Here is a 20892-nt window from a genome sequence, read left to right on the forward strand (position 1 = left end):
TCAACCTTGGCTGTCCACTCAGATCACTAGGGAGTTTTGGAAGAAAAAAAACAACACTGATGCACCATTGGTGGGGATATAAAATGCTGAAATCACTATGGAAAACCCTATGGTGGTTCCCCAAAAACGTAAAAATATAATTACCATAGGATCCAGCAATTCCATTTCTGAATATATACTGAAAAGTATTAAAAGCAGGGTCACCCATGTTCATAGCAGCATTATTCATAATTGCCAAAAGGTTGAAGTAACACCCAAGTGTCCATTGACAATGAAAGGAAAAACAAAATGTGGTATAAAAATAAAAGGGAAGCTCTTTTCCTCCCTGGCTGCTTGAAGACCAACCTTCATCATGAATGACACGGTAACTATCCGGACCAGGAAGTTCATGACCAACAGACTACTTCAGCGGAAGCAAATGGTCATTGATGTCCTTCACCCTGGGAAGGCAACAGTACCCAAGACAGAAATCCAGGAAAAACTAGCCAAAATGTATAAGGCCATACCTGATGTCATCTTTGTGTTTGGATTCAGAACCCACTTTGGTGGTGGCAAGACCACTGGCTTTGGCATGATTTATGATTCCTTGGATTACGCAAAGAAAAATGAACCCAAACACAGCCTTGCAAGACATGGCCTACATGAGAAGAAGAAGACCTCAAGAAAACAGAGAAAGGAACACAAGAACAGAATGAAGAAAGTCAGGGGGATTGCAAAGGCCAATGTTGGTGCTGGCAAAAAGTGAGCTGGAGATTGAACTACAGAAGGAGTAAAGATTCTTCAGTGACTTTATCTGTGATGGTTGTGCAGATTTTTCATGACAGGATTAATAAACTATAAACTTAAAAAAAATAAAAGGGAATATTATTTGGTTTTAAAAAGGAAGTAAATTCTGACCGATGATACAACATGGATGAACCTTCAGGACATTATAACTAAGTGAAGTAAACCAGTCACAAAAAGAGAAATACTGTATAATCCCACCTATATGAGGTACCTCAAGTAGTCAAATTCATAGAGGCAGAAAGCAGAGTGGTGGTTGGCAGGGGCTGAGGGAAGGGGGTAATAGGGAATAATTGTTTAATATTTATGGAGTTTCAGTGTCACAGGATGAAAAGAGTTCTATGGGTGGACAGTGGTGATGGTAGCACAGCACTGTGAATGTACTTTATGCCCTGAACTTTACTATTAAAAAGGTTAAGATTGCCCTGACTGGTGTTGCTCAGTGGTTGAGCTTCATCCAAGGCACCAAAGGTTGCTGGTTTGATTCCCAGTTAGGGCAAATGCCTGGGTTGTGAGCTCATCCCTGGCAGGGGCTGTGAGGAGTCAGCCACTGATGTTATGCTCTCACATTGATGTTTCTCTCTCTCCTGCACCCTTCCTCTCTCTCTAAAAATCAATGCATATTTTCTTAATAGTTAAGATGGTAAATTTTATGTTATGTGTATTCCACCACAATTTATAAATAAATAAGTAAATAAAAGATAAATTTTTAAAAACACATACTCTACTTCTAGAGTCTGATTTAATTGGTCTGGAGTACAACCTGGGCATGGGGATTTATTAAACTGCCCAGGAGATTCTAATGTGCAGCCTAGTTTGAGAACCATTTCTGTAGAATGTAAAAGCCATTGGTCTACAGAGAAAGTACTAAATCTGGAGCTACAGTACCTGGGTTCTTCATCATATAAAGCCACATGAGTGTTTTAAACTGTGCTAAGCCTCATTTTATCTCTTTATTAGAGTCCCTGTGCATGAAATTCGTGCACAGGTGGGGTCCCTAGGCCTGGCTGGTGATCAGGGCCGATCATGTTCCCCGCCTCCCGCCTCCTCCTTCCCTCGCTGCCCACGTCCACCGCCGCCCACCCCTGGTTCTCTGTCCCAGCCCGGAGCCTGCTCAGAGGGAGGAGCTGGGAGGTTTGTTGGCAGGCTCCAAATCAGGTCATCGGGACCTGCCGGCCAGGGGAGGGATGTAGGGAAGGACCCAGGAGGTTGACTGCCAGCCCCAAGGAGGGAGGCAGCCCTCAGCACCCCTGGGAAAGGGGCCATGTCCGCTGCCACCCACTCCTGGTTCCGTCACAGCCCATGGGGGAGGGACTGGGAGGTTGGCTGCAGGCCCTGATCTGGCGATCAGGAGGGACCAGAACGTTGGCCGGCAGGCCCCATTGGTGATCGGGGCCTGTGGGCTGGTTGAAGCTCCTGCATTGAGCATCTGCCCCTTGGTGGTCAGTGAGCATCATAGAGACCGGCCATTCTGGTTGTTCCGTCCTAATGGTTGCTTAGGCTTTTATATAAAGTGAGTGGCCAGAGTATTAAGACCACCCCATCAGTAATTCGTTGGGCCACCTTTTGCCGTCAATACTGCGGCGATTCTTGGCATTGACTCCACGAGATGTTGAAAGGTGATGTGAGGAATCTGACACCATGCCTGATGAATAGCACTGTCCAGTTCTGTGAGATCTGATGGTTGTGGAACCAGCTGCCTGATGGCTCTTTTAACTTTGTCCCACAAATGTTCAATTGGATTGAGATCTGGTGATTGTGGGGGCCACCTAAGCAAGGTAAAGTCTCCCTCATGTTCTTGAAACCACTCCTCCACAATATGAGCATCGTGGCATGGTGCATTGTCTTGTTGGAAGAAGCCATCTCCATTGGGATATGCCATCAACATGATAGGATGAACTTGATCAGCAACGATACTTAGGCATGTTGTGCTATTCAGACGTTGTTCCAAACGAATTAAAGGGCCCAAATCATGCCAGGAAAGCACTCCCCAAACCATAACACTGCCCCCACCAGCTTGAAGGGTTGTTCTCATGCATGTGGGGTGCATGTTTTCATGCTGTTTCCGCCAAATTCTCACTCCGCCATCTGCATGATGCAACTGGAAACGTGATTCATCAGACCACATGACTTTTTTCCAATGCTCAACTGTCCAATCCTTGTGTTCCTGTGCGAATTGGAGACGTTTTATCTTGGTAACTACAGACAGCAAAGGTGTTTGAACAGGCTTTTGGCTATTTTGCTGATACTTGCTCCATGGCTCCGAGTGCCAACAATCATCCCACGTTCAAAGGCTGTTAAATTGCATTGTTTACCCATATTTTCAGAAAAAAAATCACTTCTTCTGTTGTGGTAAACAACCTGCTTCCCTATTTATAATGGTCTGGCCCTCTAGCAACTTCAGCGTGAAATTATAGCTAATTTGCCTACAAACGTCAGGTGGTCATAATAATCTGGCCACTCAGTGTATATAGACTAGTGGCCCAGTGCATGAAATTCATGTGGGGGGGGGGGGCGGTTGTTTCTCAGCTTGACCTGCACCCTCTCCAATCTGGGACCCGTTGAGGGATGTCCGACTGCCAGTTTAGGTCCAATCCCACAGTCGTAAATCCCTCTCGCAATCCAGAACCACTGGCTCCTAACTGCTCACCTGCCTGCCTGAATGCCCCTAACTACTATTTCTGCTGGCCTGATCGCCCTCCATTCTGGCCTGATCACACCTAACTGTCTTCCCTGCCAGCCTGATTGCCCCCAACTGCCGGCCTGCTCATTCCCAACTGCCCCCCCTGCCGGACTGCTCATCCCCCACGGCCCCCCATGCCGGCCTGCTCATCCCCAACAGGACCCCTGCCAGCCTGCTCGCCCCCACTGCCCCCCCACCAGCCTGCTCGTTGCCAACTGCCCCCCTTTGCCAGCCTGATTGCCCCCAACTATCGCTTCTGCCTGCCTGCTCACCCCACTGCCCCCATCTACCAGCCTACTCTTCCCCAACTGCCCCCCCATGCCGGCCTGCTCATCCCCACTGCCCCCATCTACCAGCCTACTCTTCCCCAACTGCCCCCCCATGCCGGCCTGCTCATCCCCACTGCCCCCCCTGCTGGCCTGCTCATCCCCAACTGCCCCCTCTGCCAGCCTGCTTGCCCCCAACTGCCCCCCCACCAGCCTGCTCGTTGCCAACTGCCCTCCTCTGCCAGCCTGCTCATCCCCAACTGCCTCCATCTGCCGGCCTGCTCTCACCCAACTGCCCCCGCCCCTGCTGGCCTGCTTGTCCCCAACTGCTGCCCCCCCCCCCCTGCTGGCCTGCTTGTCCCCAACTGCCCCCCGTGCCTGCCTGCTCATTCCCAACTGCCCGCCCTGCTGGCCTGCTCGTCCCCAACTGCCCCCCCGCCCTGCCTGCCTGCTCATTCCCAACTGCCTCCATCTGCCAGCCTGCTCTCACCCAACTGCCCCTGCCCCCGCTGGCCTGCTCGTCCCCCAACTGCCCCCCTGCCGGCCTGCTCGTCCCCAACTGCCTCCCCTGCCAGCCTGCTCATCCCCAACTGGCCTCCTGCCGGCCTGCTCTCACCCAACTGCCCCCACCCCCGCTGGCCTGCTCATCCCCAACTGCCCCCCCCTGCTGGTCTGCTCGTCCCCCAACTGCCCCCCCTGCCAGCCTGCTCATCCCCAACTGGCCTCCTGCCCGCCTGCTCATCCCCAACTGCCCCCATCTGCCGGTCTGCTCTCCTCCAACTGCCCCCACCCCCGCTGGCCTGCTCGTCCCCAACTGCACCCCCCTGCCTGCCTGCTTGCCCCTAACTGCACTCCCCCACTGGCCAACTTGTCCCCAACTGCCCCCCCTGCTGGCCTGCTCGTCCCCCACTGCCTCCCCTGCCAGCCTGCTCATCCCCCAACTGCCCCCGTCTGCCGGCCTGCTCTCCTCCAACTGCCCCCCCGCTTGCTGGCCTGCTCGTCCCCAACTGTCCCCCATGCCGGCCTGCTCATCCCCAACTGACCCCCTGCAAGCCTGCTCATCCCCAACTGCCCCCCCCCACCTGCCTGCTCTGCCCCAACTGCTCTCCCCAGCTGGCTGGCTTGCCCCCAACTACCCCACCACCAGCCTACTCGCCCCCAACTGCCCCCCTCCCCCGCCGGCCTGCTCACCCTCAACTGCCGTGCTTCCCTCCCCCTGCCCCCACCAGACTGATCACTTCTAACCAACTCTGCCTCAGCCCCACCACCATGGCTTTGTCTGGAAGGATGTCCAGAAGGTCTCCCGGAAGGTCTCCTGGTCTAATTAGCATATTACCCTTTTATTAGTATAGATGTATAAATTTACATGGCAAATCCACCCATGGTGTGCTGTAAGGATTCACTTTAAGTTAGACTATGCAAAAGGATTTTATGTCTTAAGAATCATAAGACATAATTAGGTGACAGAAAATAACAAGCACACAGAGATCATTTGCTTTTCTCACTGACATCTAGAGTTCATTCAACTCCCAAAGTGAAATGAATCCCTCTTCCCCTCCTTCAGAGTCTCATAGAACCTATTAGCACAGTGGTCGGCAAACTCATTAGTCAACAGAGCCAAATATCAACAGTACAACAATTGAAATTTCTTTTGAGAGCCAAATTTTTTAAACTTAAACTATATAGGTAGGTACACTGTTATTAACTTAATTAGGGTACTCCTAAGCTGACCTTTGCTAAAAATGTCCTCAATCTGATTGAGGTATGTTCACTGAGGTCTACTCCTTCCAACTCTCCCATCCACACGCGTCTTGTATACTTGTTTCAGATAGATGAGTGTGGATGGGAGAGTTGGAAGGGGTCGACCTCAGCGAACGTACCTCAAAACAATGTACCTCCCCCACGCTGCGTCTCCCATTGCCCGACCAACCGACCGACACCCCCCACTTCTTCTAAGGCCACTTCTTCAAAATAGAGTCGCCCAGGCCGAAAACCGACTTCTGCGCATGGGCCATGAAGTTTCAATCGCACTGTACGTGCGCACCTGCATGTGGTATTTTGTGGAAGAGCCACACTCAAGGGGCCAAAGAGCAGCATGTGGCTCGCGAGCCGCAGTTTACTGACCACAGTACTAGCATCTATATTTTAGCACCAATTCTGTATCCAAGTGGCCTGTGGTTGTGTCGGCTACTCCACATACCTTGTCCCAAAAGACAGGCCATGACTGATTCATCATTTCAGGCCTCACTGTGCCTAGCACACAGTGGGCGTTCAATACACATTTGCTAGCCCTGGCTTGGTAGCTCAGTTGGTTAGAGCATCGTCCCTGTATGCCAAGGTTGTGGGTTCTATACCCAGTCAGGGAACATATAAGAATAAACCAATGGCCCTGACTGGTGTGGCTCAGTTGGTTGACACATTGTCCTGTACACCCAAAGGTAGCAGGTTTGATTCCTGGTTAGTGCATGTACCCAGGTTCTGGGTTTGATCCCTGATTGGGGCTTATGTGTGTGTCGGGGGCGGGGGGGAGGCAAACATCTCTCTCACATTGATGTTTCTCTCTCTTCCTCTCTCTCTCTCTCTCATCAATCAAAATAAATTGAGCAAACATGTGCTAAATCAGGTTGAACTGTACTACTCAACAGCATGTAAACCTGAGGCATTTAGTGCATGTCAAATATGTCCCTGTCACCAGCAGATCATTAATCCAAGGACAAGATTTATTTCCATAAATAATAAATTGAATACACACAGAGCAAGAATGGTGGCCCAAAGGACAAAGAGATACTGTGATACATACATGAGATCATAATCTAAACAAAGGCCCTGCTGCTCCTGACACCCAAGCCACTCAACCATATTCTTCTACTTTAGTGCAAATGTCATTGCTATAAATGAGAAGGGTTAGCTGGTATAAGTCCAAAATAATAACACATTTTTATAAAATGCAAAGGTATTTTTCCTTGAATTTTTAGGAGATATAAAAGCAGTGAGATGGGTCAACACTCCCAACACACAAGGTCATCTACCGCTGAAATATAAAAAGGGAAAGACAAAACCCACTGCTCTGTCCCATCTTTGTTATCCCCCTCTTATTCAGGACATTGGTTCAAGATTATAAGCAGCTCAGAAAGGATGCAAAGGTATTGTGTAATTTCACTTGGGCCCCATAAACTCCAACCAGAAATATTAATTTGGGAAGAGATAAGGGGAAATAAAATTACCATTTTTAAAATTTATTTATTTTTGTTAATCCTTATCCAAGCATATTTCTTCCATTAATTTTTAGAGAAAGAAACATTGATGTGAGAGAGACACATTGATTAGTTGCCTCCAGCACATGCCCCGACTGGGACTGGAGATCTAACTTGCAATCCAGGTATATGCCCTTGGCCGGGAATCGAACTCATCACCCTTCAGAGGGTGGGCCGACACTCTAACCACTGAGCACACCAGCCAGGGCGAATTACCATTTTTTTGTGTTTGCTATATGCTAGTTTATTTTCTTATTACATTCTTACAACAATGAAACCAGATGGCAGTATGTTCAGTTACAAATAATAGAAACACTGACCTAAAGTGACTTAAGCAAATAGGATTTCTTTTTCTCAGATATAAAACCCTGGAGGTAGGAGCTGCTGGCACTGGCTCTGGGACTCTCCTGATCACTTCTTTACGTCTATTGCCTCTTAGCCACAAGATAGCTCTAGCTTCAGAAATCACAGCAATCGATGTTCAAGGCAAATGCTGTCCCAGAAAGGCACTCCCACCGGCTTCTGCTTATGGCTGACTGAGGTTCAGTTCTCTACAGTTTCAAATGGGGATTCTTGTGGCAGTGACTTACTGAGGGGGTGTTTTCAGTAAAAATTTAAGGAAGTAAAGAAAGCCGTGTACAGCAGAGGAAAGAAGTTAGGCAACGATAAGGGCTCAGCCTGATCCTACCATAGAGTCATCCCATATTGAGGCAAGAGGTTCTGGCTTTGGAATCCCCATATCAGTCCATCATTGGCTGCAGGCTGCTTAGGATGTGTGGCATCATCTCCTAGTCATTTCCAAAGGAGGCTCTTTTGGTTGAAAGCACCTGGGGCATAGGCATGTTGTCCCAGTAATGGAGAGCTGGACAGGCCACCAAACAACATCTTCTACAATCTTATGGTCCAAAACAAGGTTACATGGTTGCCTCTTTAGTTAACAAGCTGATTGCAGCAATGACCCTGGACCAAAAGGGGACATCTGACGCAATCTTAGATGATCAAATGCTCTTCCTTGGAATTTGACCCAGGTTTGGTTAAATCCTGTCCTCTCAACAGTAGATAGGTCAAGGGAAGTAGTCCTTCCTGGGACAAAAGGAAGGACTACTTGGCATTGTACCCCTACCTCCTGGAATCAGCATCAGAATTTGATTTTGACCATCCAGCCCCATGGCCAGCAACCATGGTGGAATTGCCAATCAGAGGGCACTTCCTCCAGGCCTGAGTGGGGGACCTGTTAGAAATAGGTCTTTCCCTGGAATCCAAACATTCTTCCCTAGAATTCAGACCTTGAGCTGAGTGACTTTGAGGTTGAAAATGAATCATTTACCCAAAGAGGCTGTCTGGTAGCTCTTGCCAACTAATTCCTAGTTCTATCAAAGACTATCCATCATCCATTTTTATCCAGTTCTCTGAGCTACTCCCGATTCTACCAATACAGCCCCTTTTGCTAAAATCAGCCAATGTCTGTTTCTGTTCCTGCACCAAATGACTCATTGATGTAGTCCCCAAAGACAAATTGTAAGCTCTGCCCTAGGAAGCATAAACTGCTTACAACTCCCCAAATTGCAATTTTCCAGGCTCTAAAATGTTAAAGTCCAACAGGTGCTCATTATATTTCATTGAGGCCCAGGATCTGGGATTTGTGCACATTTTCACGGCTGCTATATTCATTTCCATGTCACCTACAGTCAAGCTTCAATGGGAAGTCTTTCCACAGCCATTTCCTAAGAAAGCCACAATATTTTCCAAGCTCCTGAAACATAACCTTTTAATTATTATTTGATAGAGGAAACATTGTTTGCTGGACTTTTGGATCATGCTTTTAGCACAGGATATGCTGGGGGAAATGAGCATTAATGTTTTGGTGCCATGGCTGACTGAAGCCACATAGATCCACTAGGTTATTTAAATGTTGTGGGAGGTTTTTCAAGATGGCTGAGGAGTAGGTGGAAGCTACACTCACCTCCTCCTGGTACCAAAACATACAGCTAAATGATAGAGCAATCAACCTGAATGACCAACTGAAAGATAGCTGAATAGGAGTATTATACCCCAGGATTTATAGAAGAAACTACATAGAAACTGGTAGAAAAGGCACATACTACCCCTCACCAGTACGCCGAACCCAGAGCACCAGGGCAGGAGGTGGCACCTGCACAGTGTCTGGCAGTAAAAGTCAGGAGGCCCCTTTCTGCCAGGAAGAGGAGGGAGTCTGCTAGAAACCAAGGTGCACTCCTAAAGGGCCAGAGCACAAGAGCTTGGTCTCTGCAGTCAATTGGGGTTCCGGTAGAGGGCAGGCGACTCAGGGCATACAGAGTCATAAGGAGAAGACCTGGATGGCGTAGCCCTGAAGAGAGATCTGGAGGGTCAGCGTCTGAGTCAATATCCCACACTGCCCTCAGGAACCATCCTATTCTTATAGCACCAGCCTAGGGAGTGCACTAACCCAGTCCTCCAAATACTGGTGGCACCACCCTGCCAAGCTTGAGTCCAGCAGAAAGGACTCTTGGCTGCACCCAATAGGGACCTTTGGTCTGCTCTTTTTCTGGAGAAACTTTTGGCAGACACTCAGAGAGACATTAAACTGCAAGGCTTTGGAATGGGGGCCAGTATTCCCCCCACCTGCAAGCTCAGTCAGCACCACCCCCAATGGGAGACTGTTCTGTTCTATCTCCCCAAGTCCTGGTGGCCCCATCCTGCTGAGCTCGGATCTGTGGGGAGAAGGGAACACCACTCAGAGCGGGGACCTTCTAAATGCATCTTCCCTCGCGATCCAATACTCGAGCAGGCACAACTATGCAGCTAAAGGGAGACATAGAACTCACTCCCCTCCTGCCTGTCCCAATGAAGGACTATCTTGATCTGTTTTTCCAAGTCCTAGGGGCCTGCCCTGTTCAACTTGCTCCTACAGTGGGGACAGCTGGTTGCACCCAACCTGAATCTGTGGTGCGCTCCTCCAGGGGAGCTAGAATTGGGAACGCTAGCAGAGACTAAGTGGTATGGCTCTGGAGTAGGGGCCACATTCTGCCCATTGAGTGTCTGACCACACTGCCCTCAAGTATGGGACCCACTAGCCCTGTCTCCTGAGCTGGTTGTTCCTCCTGACTGAGCTTGCACAGAGTGGAAGAGGCAGTGGGGCACAGCCAACTTGGGCCCACTCTACAGTCTTTTTTTCAAAAGTCTCTGGAGGAAATCCAGGCAACCTCAGGGGGTGACAAAGTAGCTGATAGGTGGACATCTACCTCAGAGAGCCTTGGACCTTTTATTGATCTGTCCCCATCTCAGGGATGCAGGAAGCCGAACCTTATACACAGCTTGGTGGCCCCTCCCATGCACACCAAGCCCAGTAGACACAGCCATAATCAGTGAATAACGTGGTAGCTCCAGACAGGTAGCCCAAGGTCATTTACACAACATCTGACACCAACCTGCACCGGAATCCCATCGAAGTGGGCCCAGAATTAACACAACCAATGGTGGGCTTCAAACCTCACCAAAGCTTGACCCAACTAGCCACAAAACCAGCACACCCAAAGGGGACTCCAGCAGGTACTAGAACTTGCTGGGAACAACTCCATCTCAGGGGACAGCCCCTAAACAGTGACTCATACACAGTGAACAAGGTCTGTCCTTATAGTCAGCCAGCCTGAGGATTAACTCCACCCATGAATGGGCCACAGCATTCAAGACTCAACTACAGCTGTAACCGGTTTGGCTCAGTGCATAGAGCATCGGCCTGAGGACGGAAAGGTCCCAGGTTCAATTCTGGTCAAGGGCATGTACCTTGGTTGTGGGCACATCCCCAGTAGGAGGTGTGCAGGAGGCAGCTGATCAATGTTTCTCTCTCATCAATGTTTCTAACTCTCTATCCCTCTCCCTTCCTCTCTGTAAAAAATCAATAAAATATATTTAAAAAGAAAAAAAAAAAGACTCAACTACAACAGGAAGGGGCACATAACCCATACAAGAAAGATTTCTGGAGTACCTAGATAAGGTGATCTAGAAGGCTGCACCTCTGAGACCCACAAGGTACCTACATCAGAAAGCCCTCATAACAAACTTGGAAGTCACAGCAGATCTATCTAATACGCAGAGTTAAACACAAAAAGGCAGACAAAATTGGGAGACAAAGAAATATGCTCCAAATGAAAGAACAAGAGAAATCCCCAAAACAATGGTTATAAGGATGCTCAAGGACATCAGGGGAAGAATGGGTGATCTCAATGAGAACTTAACAATAAAAGGAAAAATAATCTATCTTTAGGTTTATTATCATAGTTGTGGCAAAGTTTCACTGGTGCATACGTAAGTCAAAACTTACCAAATTGTAACTTTAAATATGTGTGGTTTATTGTATGTCAATTAAATCTCAAGTTGTTTAATAAAACAGCCTATTATAGGACCACACATACTTGGCAGCCCAACACAGATTTGAAGTTTTCTTATATATTATTTCAACTGATGAGGAAGGGAATTTATTACAAATTTTTGTTGTTGTTGCAAGTGGCAGAATCTCAATTCTTTCTGGATTAAGAAACAAAAATGAAGAGAGGATTATTGCCTGGTCTGGTATAAATATTACCTTATTTATAAGCTAGTAAGTTAGCCTGTTACTATTTCATGAATGCTGGCAGAGAACACAAAATTCCTGGATCTACTTATGGCATAACAAGCAGCATGAGTACCAGCATATTTACCTAGGTTCCCTTAACCCTGAGCCCTTCAGAGGTGACACAGTATGACTTGGATGGATGCTCTGCACACAGTAGGTTTTAATCACAGTTGAGGAACACTGAGCTTGGGAAATCCATCAGTTTTCGGGCAAGCAGTAAGAAAATCTTCTCTTTATCCTGTAGGCAGACATCACCTCATCCTTCAAGATTGTTTGCTATGAACATAACTATGAGAAATGGCCCAATAAAAGTGGTCAGGGCCTTGTGTTCTTAGTACACTCAACATGATGTATACAAGTAAGAGGGACGAAGGAAGGACTGTCTCCCTCAACAATTATTAGGTAATTTAAATGATAAATTCCAGAGATAACTCCATAGCTTTAGGCACATCTGGATCAAATAGCTCACATGATGCGTTTATGCTTCTTTCCATCTCTCAGCAGTTTTTCCCATTGTGTTAGCATTACTGTCAGACAGAATTTTATGTGATAGAACTACCTCCTATCAGCTTAGCTTGGGTAACTTCCCTTTCCCTGATCTGGGACAAGAGGGTAGTCTGCTTGTAATTGGCCCAGGTCAGAGCACCTTTGCACAGCTGGGCAGGTTAGGTAGTATACAAAGTACCACATGTAAGGGAGCACCATTCGTTCCAGATATCACACATCTGTATATGAACTACAACAATTTCTAATAGGTGAAAGTAAAGTGTCCTGAGGAAGGTGCTGTATGGGTAGCCCTGGCCAGGGATATGTGTCCATCCCCATGCTGGGAGGTGGGATCAATCCTACCCAAGCCACGCAGACTGGTTCACCACCCCCATGACACTGAGAAGCATTTATTAGGAATGGGAATGGATGCTGGACAGACAAAACAACAGATACCTACTATAGGCCAGTACTGTTATCCCTACTTTCTAGTTGAGGACCCTGAGGTTCTGCAGTTAAGGAACCTTCCCAAGTCCCATAAAACACAGGAAGGGACAGACTCAAATCAAGGAGTATCTGATTCCAGAACACACCCAGTTTCCATTCAGCCATCCCAATTCCTGATCCTTAATGAAGCGAGTCTAAGCTTATTTATTTGGTATTCAAATCCCTCCAATAAATGCTTCCACTCTACCCACCTAAAGGGCCAGAGCACAAGAGCTCGACAATCTTTACTGCCCTCATTCATTCCTGTTAGGAACCTATGCTCCTTCAAATATTCTCATTTGAAATTACCATTCTCCAAAAAACTCAAAGCTATATGCTTCCCTAAACTCCAAGCTCTGTCCACAAAACAAAGATTTTACATTGGTTTGAAATAACTCCAACTCAGCACTCAATTTTCCCAATGGAGCTTAACTGCTGAGAGGACAAAGATTATGTCTTTCCTTATAAGACACAGTAGACAACTTCTGTAGCATCTGGCCAGCCCCAAACTCCTCTTCTCAAAGGTCTTTCCATGCCCAACAAGTGAGGAAGGAGCCCTAGAAGCCAGATTGAGTTGAGTGAGCCACCTGCCTGCACTTAGCTGATTGGACTGGGAATGATCAGCTGACCTAAGCTGGCCCAATCAGATTTTTTCTCCGCAGATGTAGGCTTGAAGCTGGTCTGGCCACAGCCTCCTCATCATAGTGTGGGTTGGCTACATTGTCCCTGGGCTATGGGCAGCAATGAGAGCCAGTCTGCAGAAAGGAAGCAAATAAAAACTCTTTATGAGAAAGAATTGGAGAGTACAATTGGCCTCTTCCTGGAGGCTTTGTGGTTCCTGACTTCAATGTCAGGGCCTGCTAGCACTGCCTACCCTTGTTTTCCATGTGAACCCTCTGGACTAGTGTGAAGTAAGTTCTGTCTTGTGCAAGCCAAAGAGCCAGGCTAACCTACCCAAGGCGGGTCTCACAGTAAGTAAGCATTTACTTTATTTTACACATGGTGGATACAACAATAAGGGAAGTGGTTTACATGCCATTACTCATTCCAGGGCATCCAGCCACTCAGTTGCCAGGGTTATTCATGTTTGTACTTTAGAGATGGCAAAAGAGGTACTGGAGGAGGAAGGCCGGTGACAGGGTGGCAGGCGGCAGTGTCCCGTGATTTATGCTGACCTCAGGAAAGGCAGAGCAGCAGGATGGCAGAGGAGCAGGTTGTGGAAGCTGAGACAGATCTAAGCTGAGCCAGTGGGAGGGGAAGTGAGAATTGCTCCCTGAGTCCTAGCCAGGCACACAGGGGCAATGATGAGGCCACTCACCAAGTCCAAGAAAAATGAAGGGGAAGGAGGAGATCTGGGGAGAAAGATACCTACACAGGCTTGTCTCCCTTTTCTGAATTTCTGTAGCATAGACAGCCATAGACACAAATTTTTAAAATCACCTGCTTTCCATCAGGGAGTCAGATTCTCCCTTTTATTACACCATCTCTTTTCTCAGACTCGATGACAGCCTGCCATTGGACTTTTAATCTGACAAAACTGATACTGAAGGAGAGGAATGTATTATTTGAGGCCTCAAGGTTATGTCAATCTTGCTGGTTCTCAGTAGCCCACATTCTGTGTTGGGCCCTGCATGGGTGAGGCCATCTGGTGAATCTGGACCAAGCCTAGGGATGTAGGGACTCTTTCTCTCCCCTCTGGTTTTCTTCATTTTTCCACTAAGGATTAAATATTGTCTGTCTCACCAAGGTAGACATTTCAGAATAAAAAGTCCTGGGAGAACTGTATGACAGATCTATAACTGTATGTCACTAGCTAATTCAGAAAGGGGGAGAGCAGGGGTCTGATTTGGGGTGGTACAAAAAGGAAAGAGAACAGAAGACTCCGAGGGTAAATAGAAGGTTTAAGAGCTCTATGCCTTCATGAATACTGTTCCCTGTCTCTCATTCTTTAACCCCCCTCCTTTGCTTTCACATTCCTACTCTTGCTTCAAGACCCAACGCAAACAATGTCCCTTTTTTCTTGATATCTCCTTCATACTTATCCAGGAGCACAAGTTTCACCCTCCCTTTTCCAAACACTATTATGGCATTTATCAAAAGGGTTTCTGGCAGGACAACCAAGTTGTTAAGCACACAAATACTGGAATTAAAATCACCTGGCCCCAAATCCTGGTTTGGCCCCGTATCAGCTGTATGACCAAGATCCTTACTTTCTTCATCTATAAAATAGGATAATACTACATGCCTCATAGGGTTTTGAGGATTAAATGTAATGTGCTTAAAAGGGTGTCAGGTGTCTAGTAAGCACTGTGTAAGGGTGAGTTATCATTAATATTATTCCCCTTTCTGGGCTACTGTCACCCCAACACGTGAAGCCTGGGTTGATTTTATCCTTGGCCTCCAAATGTGACACTGTTAACTGAATAAATCTTTGCACTTGACCAGTTGACTGACAGCCCCAATTACCTCTGCCCCAGGACTGAATTTCTGCTTGTCTCAGGAAGCCTCCCTTAAAGCACCAGGTCCCCAGCCTGTCTAATTCCTGCTGTCCAGGGTCTCCAAGTTCTACTCACACCCTGCCTTGCAGTTACTCTTATTAAATTTCCAGTTTCAGCCCAACCTCTCAGACCCAGGCCTGACTGAAGCTCCCATGCCTGTCCGTCAAGGACCACCTCTTCTGGCTGGCTGATCTTTTATGTGTCACTCATTTTGGCACCAACCCTACAGCTAATAAATCCTACTCTAAAATAACCCCAGAAAGGCAAGGACAACACTTTCTTTTTAATTACACAAGAAACACGTGGAATAAATTCTTATTTCCCCCCTCCCCCACAAAAAAAGAAAAAAGACCAAAAAAAAAATACACAACCCTATAAAGATACAGAAAATACAAAGCAAAAGCTCCCCACATTCATTCATACTCCTCTCCCCAGAAACCAGCACTGTCATCAGTTCACTGTCTCCTTTCAGACCTTCCTATACCCTTTAAGCATGTAAAGAAATTGTCACTTTATTTTGGTTCTTTTTCTATAAATGGGATTGTTTAGGGGCTTCTTGGTTGCAGCTTGTTTTTTTCATATAGCAGTTAATCTCCCAAGTTGCAGAAGATTTTGTGGGATGGCTTACATAGTTCATTTTCCTGTTGAAGGACATTGACATTGTTTCCAAACTAGATAATGATTTCATTTTAGTACAGCTTCCATTATATGACATTATCATTTTTAAAAAATATATATATATTATTGATTTTTTAGAGAGAGGAAGGGAAAGGGAGACAGAGAGTTAGAAACATCGATGAGAGAGAAACATCAATCAGCAGCCTCCTGCACACTCCCTACTGGGATGTGCCTGCAACCAAGGTACATGCCCTTGACCGGAATTGAACCCAGGACCCTTCAGTCCGCAGGCCAATGCTCTATCCACTGAGCCAAACCGGTCAGAGCAATGACATTATCATTTTAAAAAGTATAAATTTAAATCAGAATAAGTAATAAAAAAACATTATTCTGGGTATTTATGAAATTTGGTATTCCAATTTTTTATTTTTATAGCTGTATACAACAATAATCATAAAAACTGCATTCCTAGATTTGTTTCTATATACTTAAGTAGCATTATAATAAAAATAATTTAAGAGAGGAAAAATGTACAGAGTCTATCTATAATCTGCAATTCTTAATAGAGACAAGCTTTTTAACCTCGGACAAGTGTATTAGTTATATTGCTGTGTAATAAATTACCCACAAGCCTAGTGGCTTAAAACAACAAACACTGCCATGGCCAGTGTTGCTCAGTGATTAGATTGTCAGCCCTCGCACTGAAGAGTCACAGTTTCAATTCCAGTTGCAGGTAGATCACAGGCCTGGGTCGAGCAAGTTCAGAAGGCAACCAATTGATGTGTCTGATATCAATGTTTCTCTGTTTCTCTCTCTCTCTCCCCCTCCTCCTTCCCTTCCACTCTGTATAAAAAAATCAATGAAAAAAATATCCTTTGGTGAGGATTAACAAAAAAATTTTTTTAACACATTTATTATCACAGTTTCTATATCAGCTCAGCTCTGTTGTCACTGGGTCCTCTGGTTCAGGATCACAAAAGTGCAATCCAATTGTCAGCTAGGCCTGGGGTCTCTGCTGGCTATTGGCCAGAGGCATTAATTCCTTGTGGTGTTGGCCTTTATAGGGCTACCCCCATTGTGGTAGCTTACTTCACCCACACAGAAGGCTCAGAGACAGACAGAAATACAGAAGTCTTAGTCTTTTTGTAAACTAATCTTGGAAATGACGTTCCATCACTTTGGCCATATTCTGTTCATTTAAAGTGAGTCAGTAGGTCCAGCTTTCACCTGAAGGAAGGGGATCACACTGGGAAGAACAGCAGGAGGAGGTTTCATTGCAGCCATCCTAAATATACTTATTATAATTCACTTGGCCTCTCTGTACCTCAGTTCTACTGTCTGTAAACATGTACAGACAATAGAACATATATTAAAAGAATTAAAATATGTAAAGTGCTTAGCACAGTATCTGGCAGAAGGTGAGCACTAAAGAAATATTAGCTAAGTATGGATACAAAAATAATGCAAATGTATATCATGGTCATTGTTCATGAAATACTAGCATTAAAAGACCCATAATTATTCAAAAAAAGTTAGAGCATGTGGAAATTACCCCAGAAACAAAAGTACTTTAGAAAGATGAAAGTTCCTACCGTAATTATCAGGGGGCTTCACAGCCACCTTCAAATTTCCCACAAGCTTTCCCCACATTAGAAATTCCCAAGCAGCAAGCTCCAATGACATCCTGAGTCATCTCTAAACCTAAACAGAAAAAGCCAACCACACTTTGCTCTGAAAATGCATACCATTAGCCTGATTGCAGAAGTTGCCCAATTTGCAAAAGCACACAATTTATAAGTTACAGAAAGAAGGGCAAGAGCTTATCTGCCTAGCTGGAGCCTTCCTCATTGTGCTCAGCAGTCTAGGTGAGATTTGGGGATCACCTGTGAGGGGTTTTAAAAAAACAATATTCACTAATATTTTAAGGAAAGAAAGGGTATCCAGTACACCCATAGTCTTTAAAGGGTAGTACAGAGTGGGAGACGGGTTAAGGAGAGGTGTCCTGCTTTGCACATGTCCTTTTTATGCAATTTGGGATGCAGTGGGTGGGGGAAGGAGGCCAACCTGTCATGCAACAGATGTGATAAATGAGTCATAAATCAGGAGCTAACAAAAATCTGGACTCCCCCTCCCCCTTTCATTTCCTCGAGGCCTCAGAATCACCCATTAAACACAGCCCAGCAACTTTCCAGGGCAGATAAACCTCACAATACTATGCATGGCCTGTTGATAGAGAGTGCTCTAGCTCACAGTGTCCAATGTGCAAAGGCCATCTTTCCCTGTATCAAAAGTTCCAAGGAAGGAGGAAGAAGGAAGGACTGGAAAGGCCAGCCTGGCAGCCTGGAGGGGTCACTAATGTGGGTCAACCAGCAGCCTGTTCACTCCCATCCCACCTACCTTCAACAACTGCCAAAGGAGTGCAATATCATGAAGGTGGAAGCAAGAAGAAATTTCTCCATACCATGGGAGGCACCTGTCAGGGTAAGAGTGGATAGGTTAGTTGTATTTTTGGAAAAATAAACCAAATCTCTCTGCAGATAATTGTTTTTCCTGAACAAAGAATTGTGTTCTTTGTTTCAACACCTCTGAAACCAAACTGCCTTTTGAACAACTAGTTCCTCACTGACTGGAACACTGAACGCTCATGTCAACATGACAAGGTGGGGATCCCACTTCTCCAATGAAAGCTAGTGAGCCCTGGGCATGGAGGACACCTGCACTGAAAGGCCAGAGGTGGAAGGAAAGGGAAGGAATCTTGGTAATAAATTCCACTGGCTTGGGTGTTAAATTAAGAGTGGAAAATATTATATTTTCTCCAATAAAAGTGAAACTGTGGCTGATTCTTTTTTCTGTTGTCACTATTATGTTCTTTATGATATAAAAAGGCACAAATGGAATAAATAGAATATGATTTAATTTTTTCCTCTGAAGACCAGCTAAGGAAATAATTTATGTAAAGTGTGCCCACAAAATTCAGTGCTTTATTTCAGGCTGTGCAACTGTTTTCTGACTGTGTTGAGTGTGTTAATCTTAACTCCTTAACTAGACTATAAGTAGGAGTCGGACATAACTGATAGGGGTATAGTCTAGTTAAGTAGTTAAGAAAAAGGACTCTGGAGCTTTTCCCAAATATTATCAGCTGTGTGATCCTGAACAAATTAATCTCCCTGTGTCTGAGTTTCAACTATAATAATGAAGATGAGAACAATAGTACCCATCATGTAGAGTTGTTGCAAAATCCTGGTACGTAGTGGGCACTCAATAAATATTAGTTATTATTATTTTGTATTCCCCCTTCAAAACTCTGACTCACCATGTTATAGTGCTGTTCAAAAACCTACAGTGGTTACCCCTTGTTACTGAGGTACAGGTCTTATCAGATCAATTGAGACTCCATGCACCATCCCCAACCCCCAAGCTCAATGCTCTCCTAAATGCATTACCTCCCTGTGCTTTAGCTCCTGCTACAATGTCTTCACCCCCACCCCACCTATTCATCTGAAATCCTCTCCCATGAGTGTGTGGCTATCCTCATTGCTCCCTTACTAGAAGGTAAACTGAATGAGAACCATTCTCAGAGCCCAAACAAGGACTGTACATAACAAATACTCAGGAATCATTTACTGAATGATTGAATAACATCATATCTATTTTTTTTCAAGACTCAGATCATATTCACCAATCCCATGCATGTAGTCCTTCTAAGAAATTAAGATTAAACTTAATTTTTTCTCGATTATATATATATATATATATATATATATATATATATATATATATATATATGTTTTTAGGGATTTCAGAGAGGAAGGGAGAGGGAGAGAGGGATAGAAACATCAATGATGAGAATCATTGATCAGCTGCCTCTTGCAAGCCCCCACTAGGATCGAGCCCTGACCTTGAATGGAACCAAGACCTCCTAGTTCATGGGTCAACACTCAACCACTGAGCCACACAGGCCGGACATCTAACAGCATATTTCTTAAACTGATTTTATTCACTGATAATATTAATATTAAACACTAACAATATTTTTAAATAACTAACATTTAAGCAATGTTTATGATTGGCATATATCAAACTCTTAATTCTCACTATCCCACCTATGAGATAGGTACTTTTTTCATTCCACTTTTACAGATGAGGAAATTGAGGCACAGAAAATTAAAGAAATCCAGAGTCACAGAGATGGTAAGCAGAAAGCACCATTTTTCACCCAGTCCTGTCTCTTGCTCCTTATCACTCACTGTCTCTTCTACAAAGAATATCTGAATCCCGTCCAAGTAGCCTCTTCCTCCAATTCTGGTGTCAGTGGCTCAAAGTATGAAAAGCAATTTAACCCGGAGCACCTTAAATTAACGTGTGGTTCACTCGGCAAGGTGCGTGCCTACACCTCGCATCAAAGCCTTTAACTTCAGCGGGAATCTCGGATGAGGACGCAGCGCGCTAAACTGGAGGGTCACCCATTGTCTTCCTGGGGCCTCACGACCCAACCCGTATTTCTGGCATTTCTAGGGGGTCTCGAAATCTCATTTAAGAGACTAGGAGCCCAGCGGGCCGCGCCACACGCCTTCCCCAGGCACCCGTGCCTCAACCGGGGGAAGAGAACCCGCACGGTTTTTTCAGACCCGTCCAGGTCCCGCCCCGCCAGCACCCCGCCCACGCCCCCTTGAAGTTGCCGTTCTGGTCGAGCCCTGACGCGTCGGCCCGGCTCCCCCGGGGGTGGCCCCACGGAGTGTGGCCTGACGACTTCGGCGACGCCTTCCCGAAGGGCGGTCCCGCCCCAACCCGGAAAAGCAGTCCCCGCGCCGCGCGGAGCCGGGCGCGCTCAGGTCGAGGGCCGGGCTGCAGTCGGAGCAGGAAGCGCCCGCGCTAGGCGGTCCCCGCGCGGCCAGCTGGCGCCGGGAGGGGCCGGCCTCCGTCGCAGGGTGGCTCTGCTAGTCCCCGCGCGCCCGGCCGCCACACACGTGTCCAGGCGTCACGTCCGCGCGCGCCCCCGGGGCTTACGTCAGCGGCTGCTCCGAGCTGGGCCGCCGGGTTCTGCGCCGCGCTCGGGTTCGGGGCCCGCGACGCCGCCGGGAGGAGGGGCCTGGGGGCGCGGAGGGGTGTTCGGAACGCCCGGGGCCGCGGAGGTCGTCTGCGCGGTCCGGCCCCCGCCTGCCCAGCGCCCGCCGTCTCCGTTGCCGGGTCCCGGGCAGGCGCGGTG

At 46.6% G+C, this 20892-nt stretch overlaps 1 protein-coding gene across 1 annotated transcript; it reads left to right on the plus strand.

Moving 5' to 3' along the window:
- Window positions 1-319: 319 nt before the first annotated feature.
- Window positions 320-849, plus strand: LOC132229343 (small ribosomal subunit protein eS24-like). The gene has a single exon (XM_059686033.1). It carries the CDS (start codon window positions 353-355, stop codon window positions 743-745), a length of 393 nt encoding a protein of 130 aa, XP_059542016.1. The 5' UTR covers window positions 320-352; the 3' UTR covers window positions 746-849.
- Window positions 850-20892: the final 20043 nt, after the last annotated feature.

Source organism: Myotis daubentonii, chromosome 3, assembly GCF_963259705.1.
Source record: "Myotis daubentonii chromosome 3, mMyoDau2.1, whole genome shotgun sequence".
In the NCBI taxonomy this organism is placed as follows: Eukaryota; Metazoa; Chordata; class Mammalia; order Chiroptera; family Vespertilionidae; genus Myotis; species Myotis daubentonii.

What these genes read in the sequence shown, in the direction of transcription:
- LOC132229343 (XM_059686033.1), top strand. Translation starts at nt 353, where the DNA reads ATGAATGACACGGTAACTATCCGGACCAGGAAGTTCATGACCAACAGA.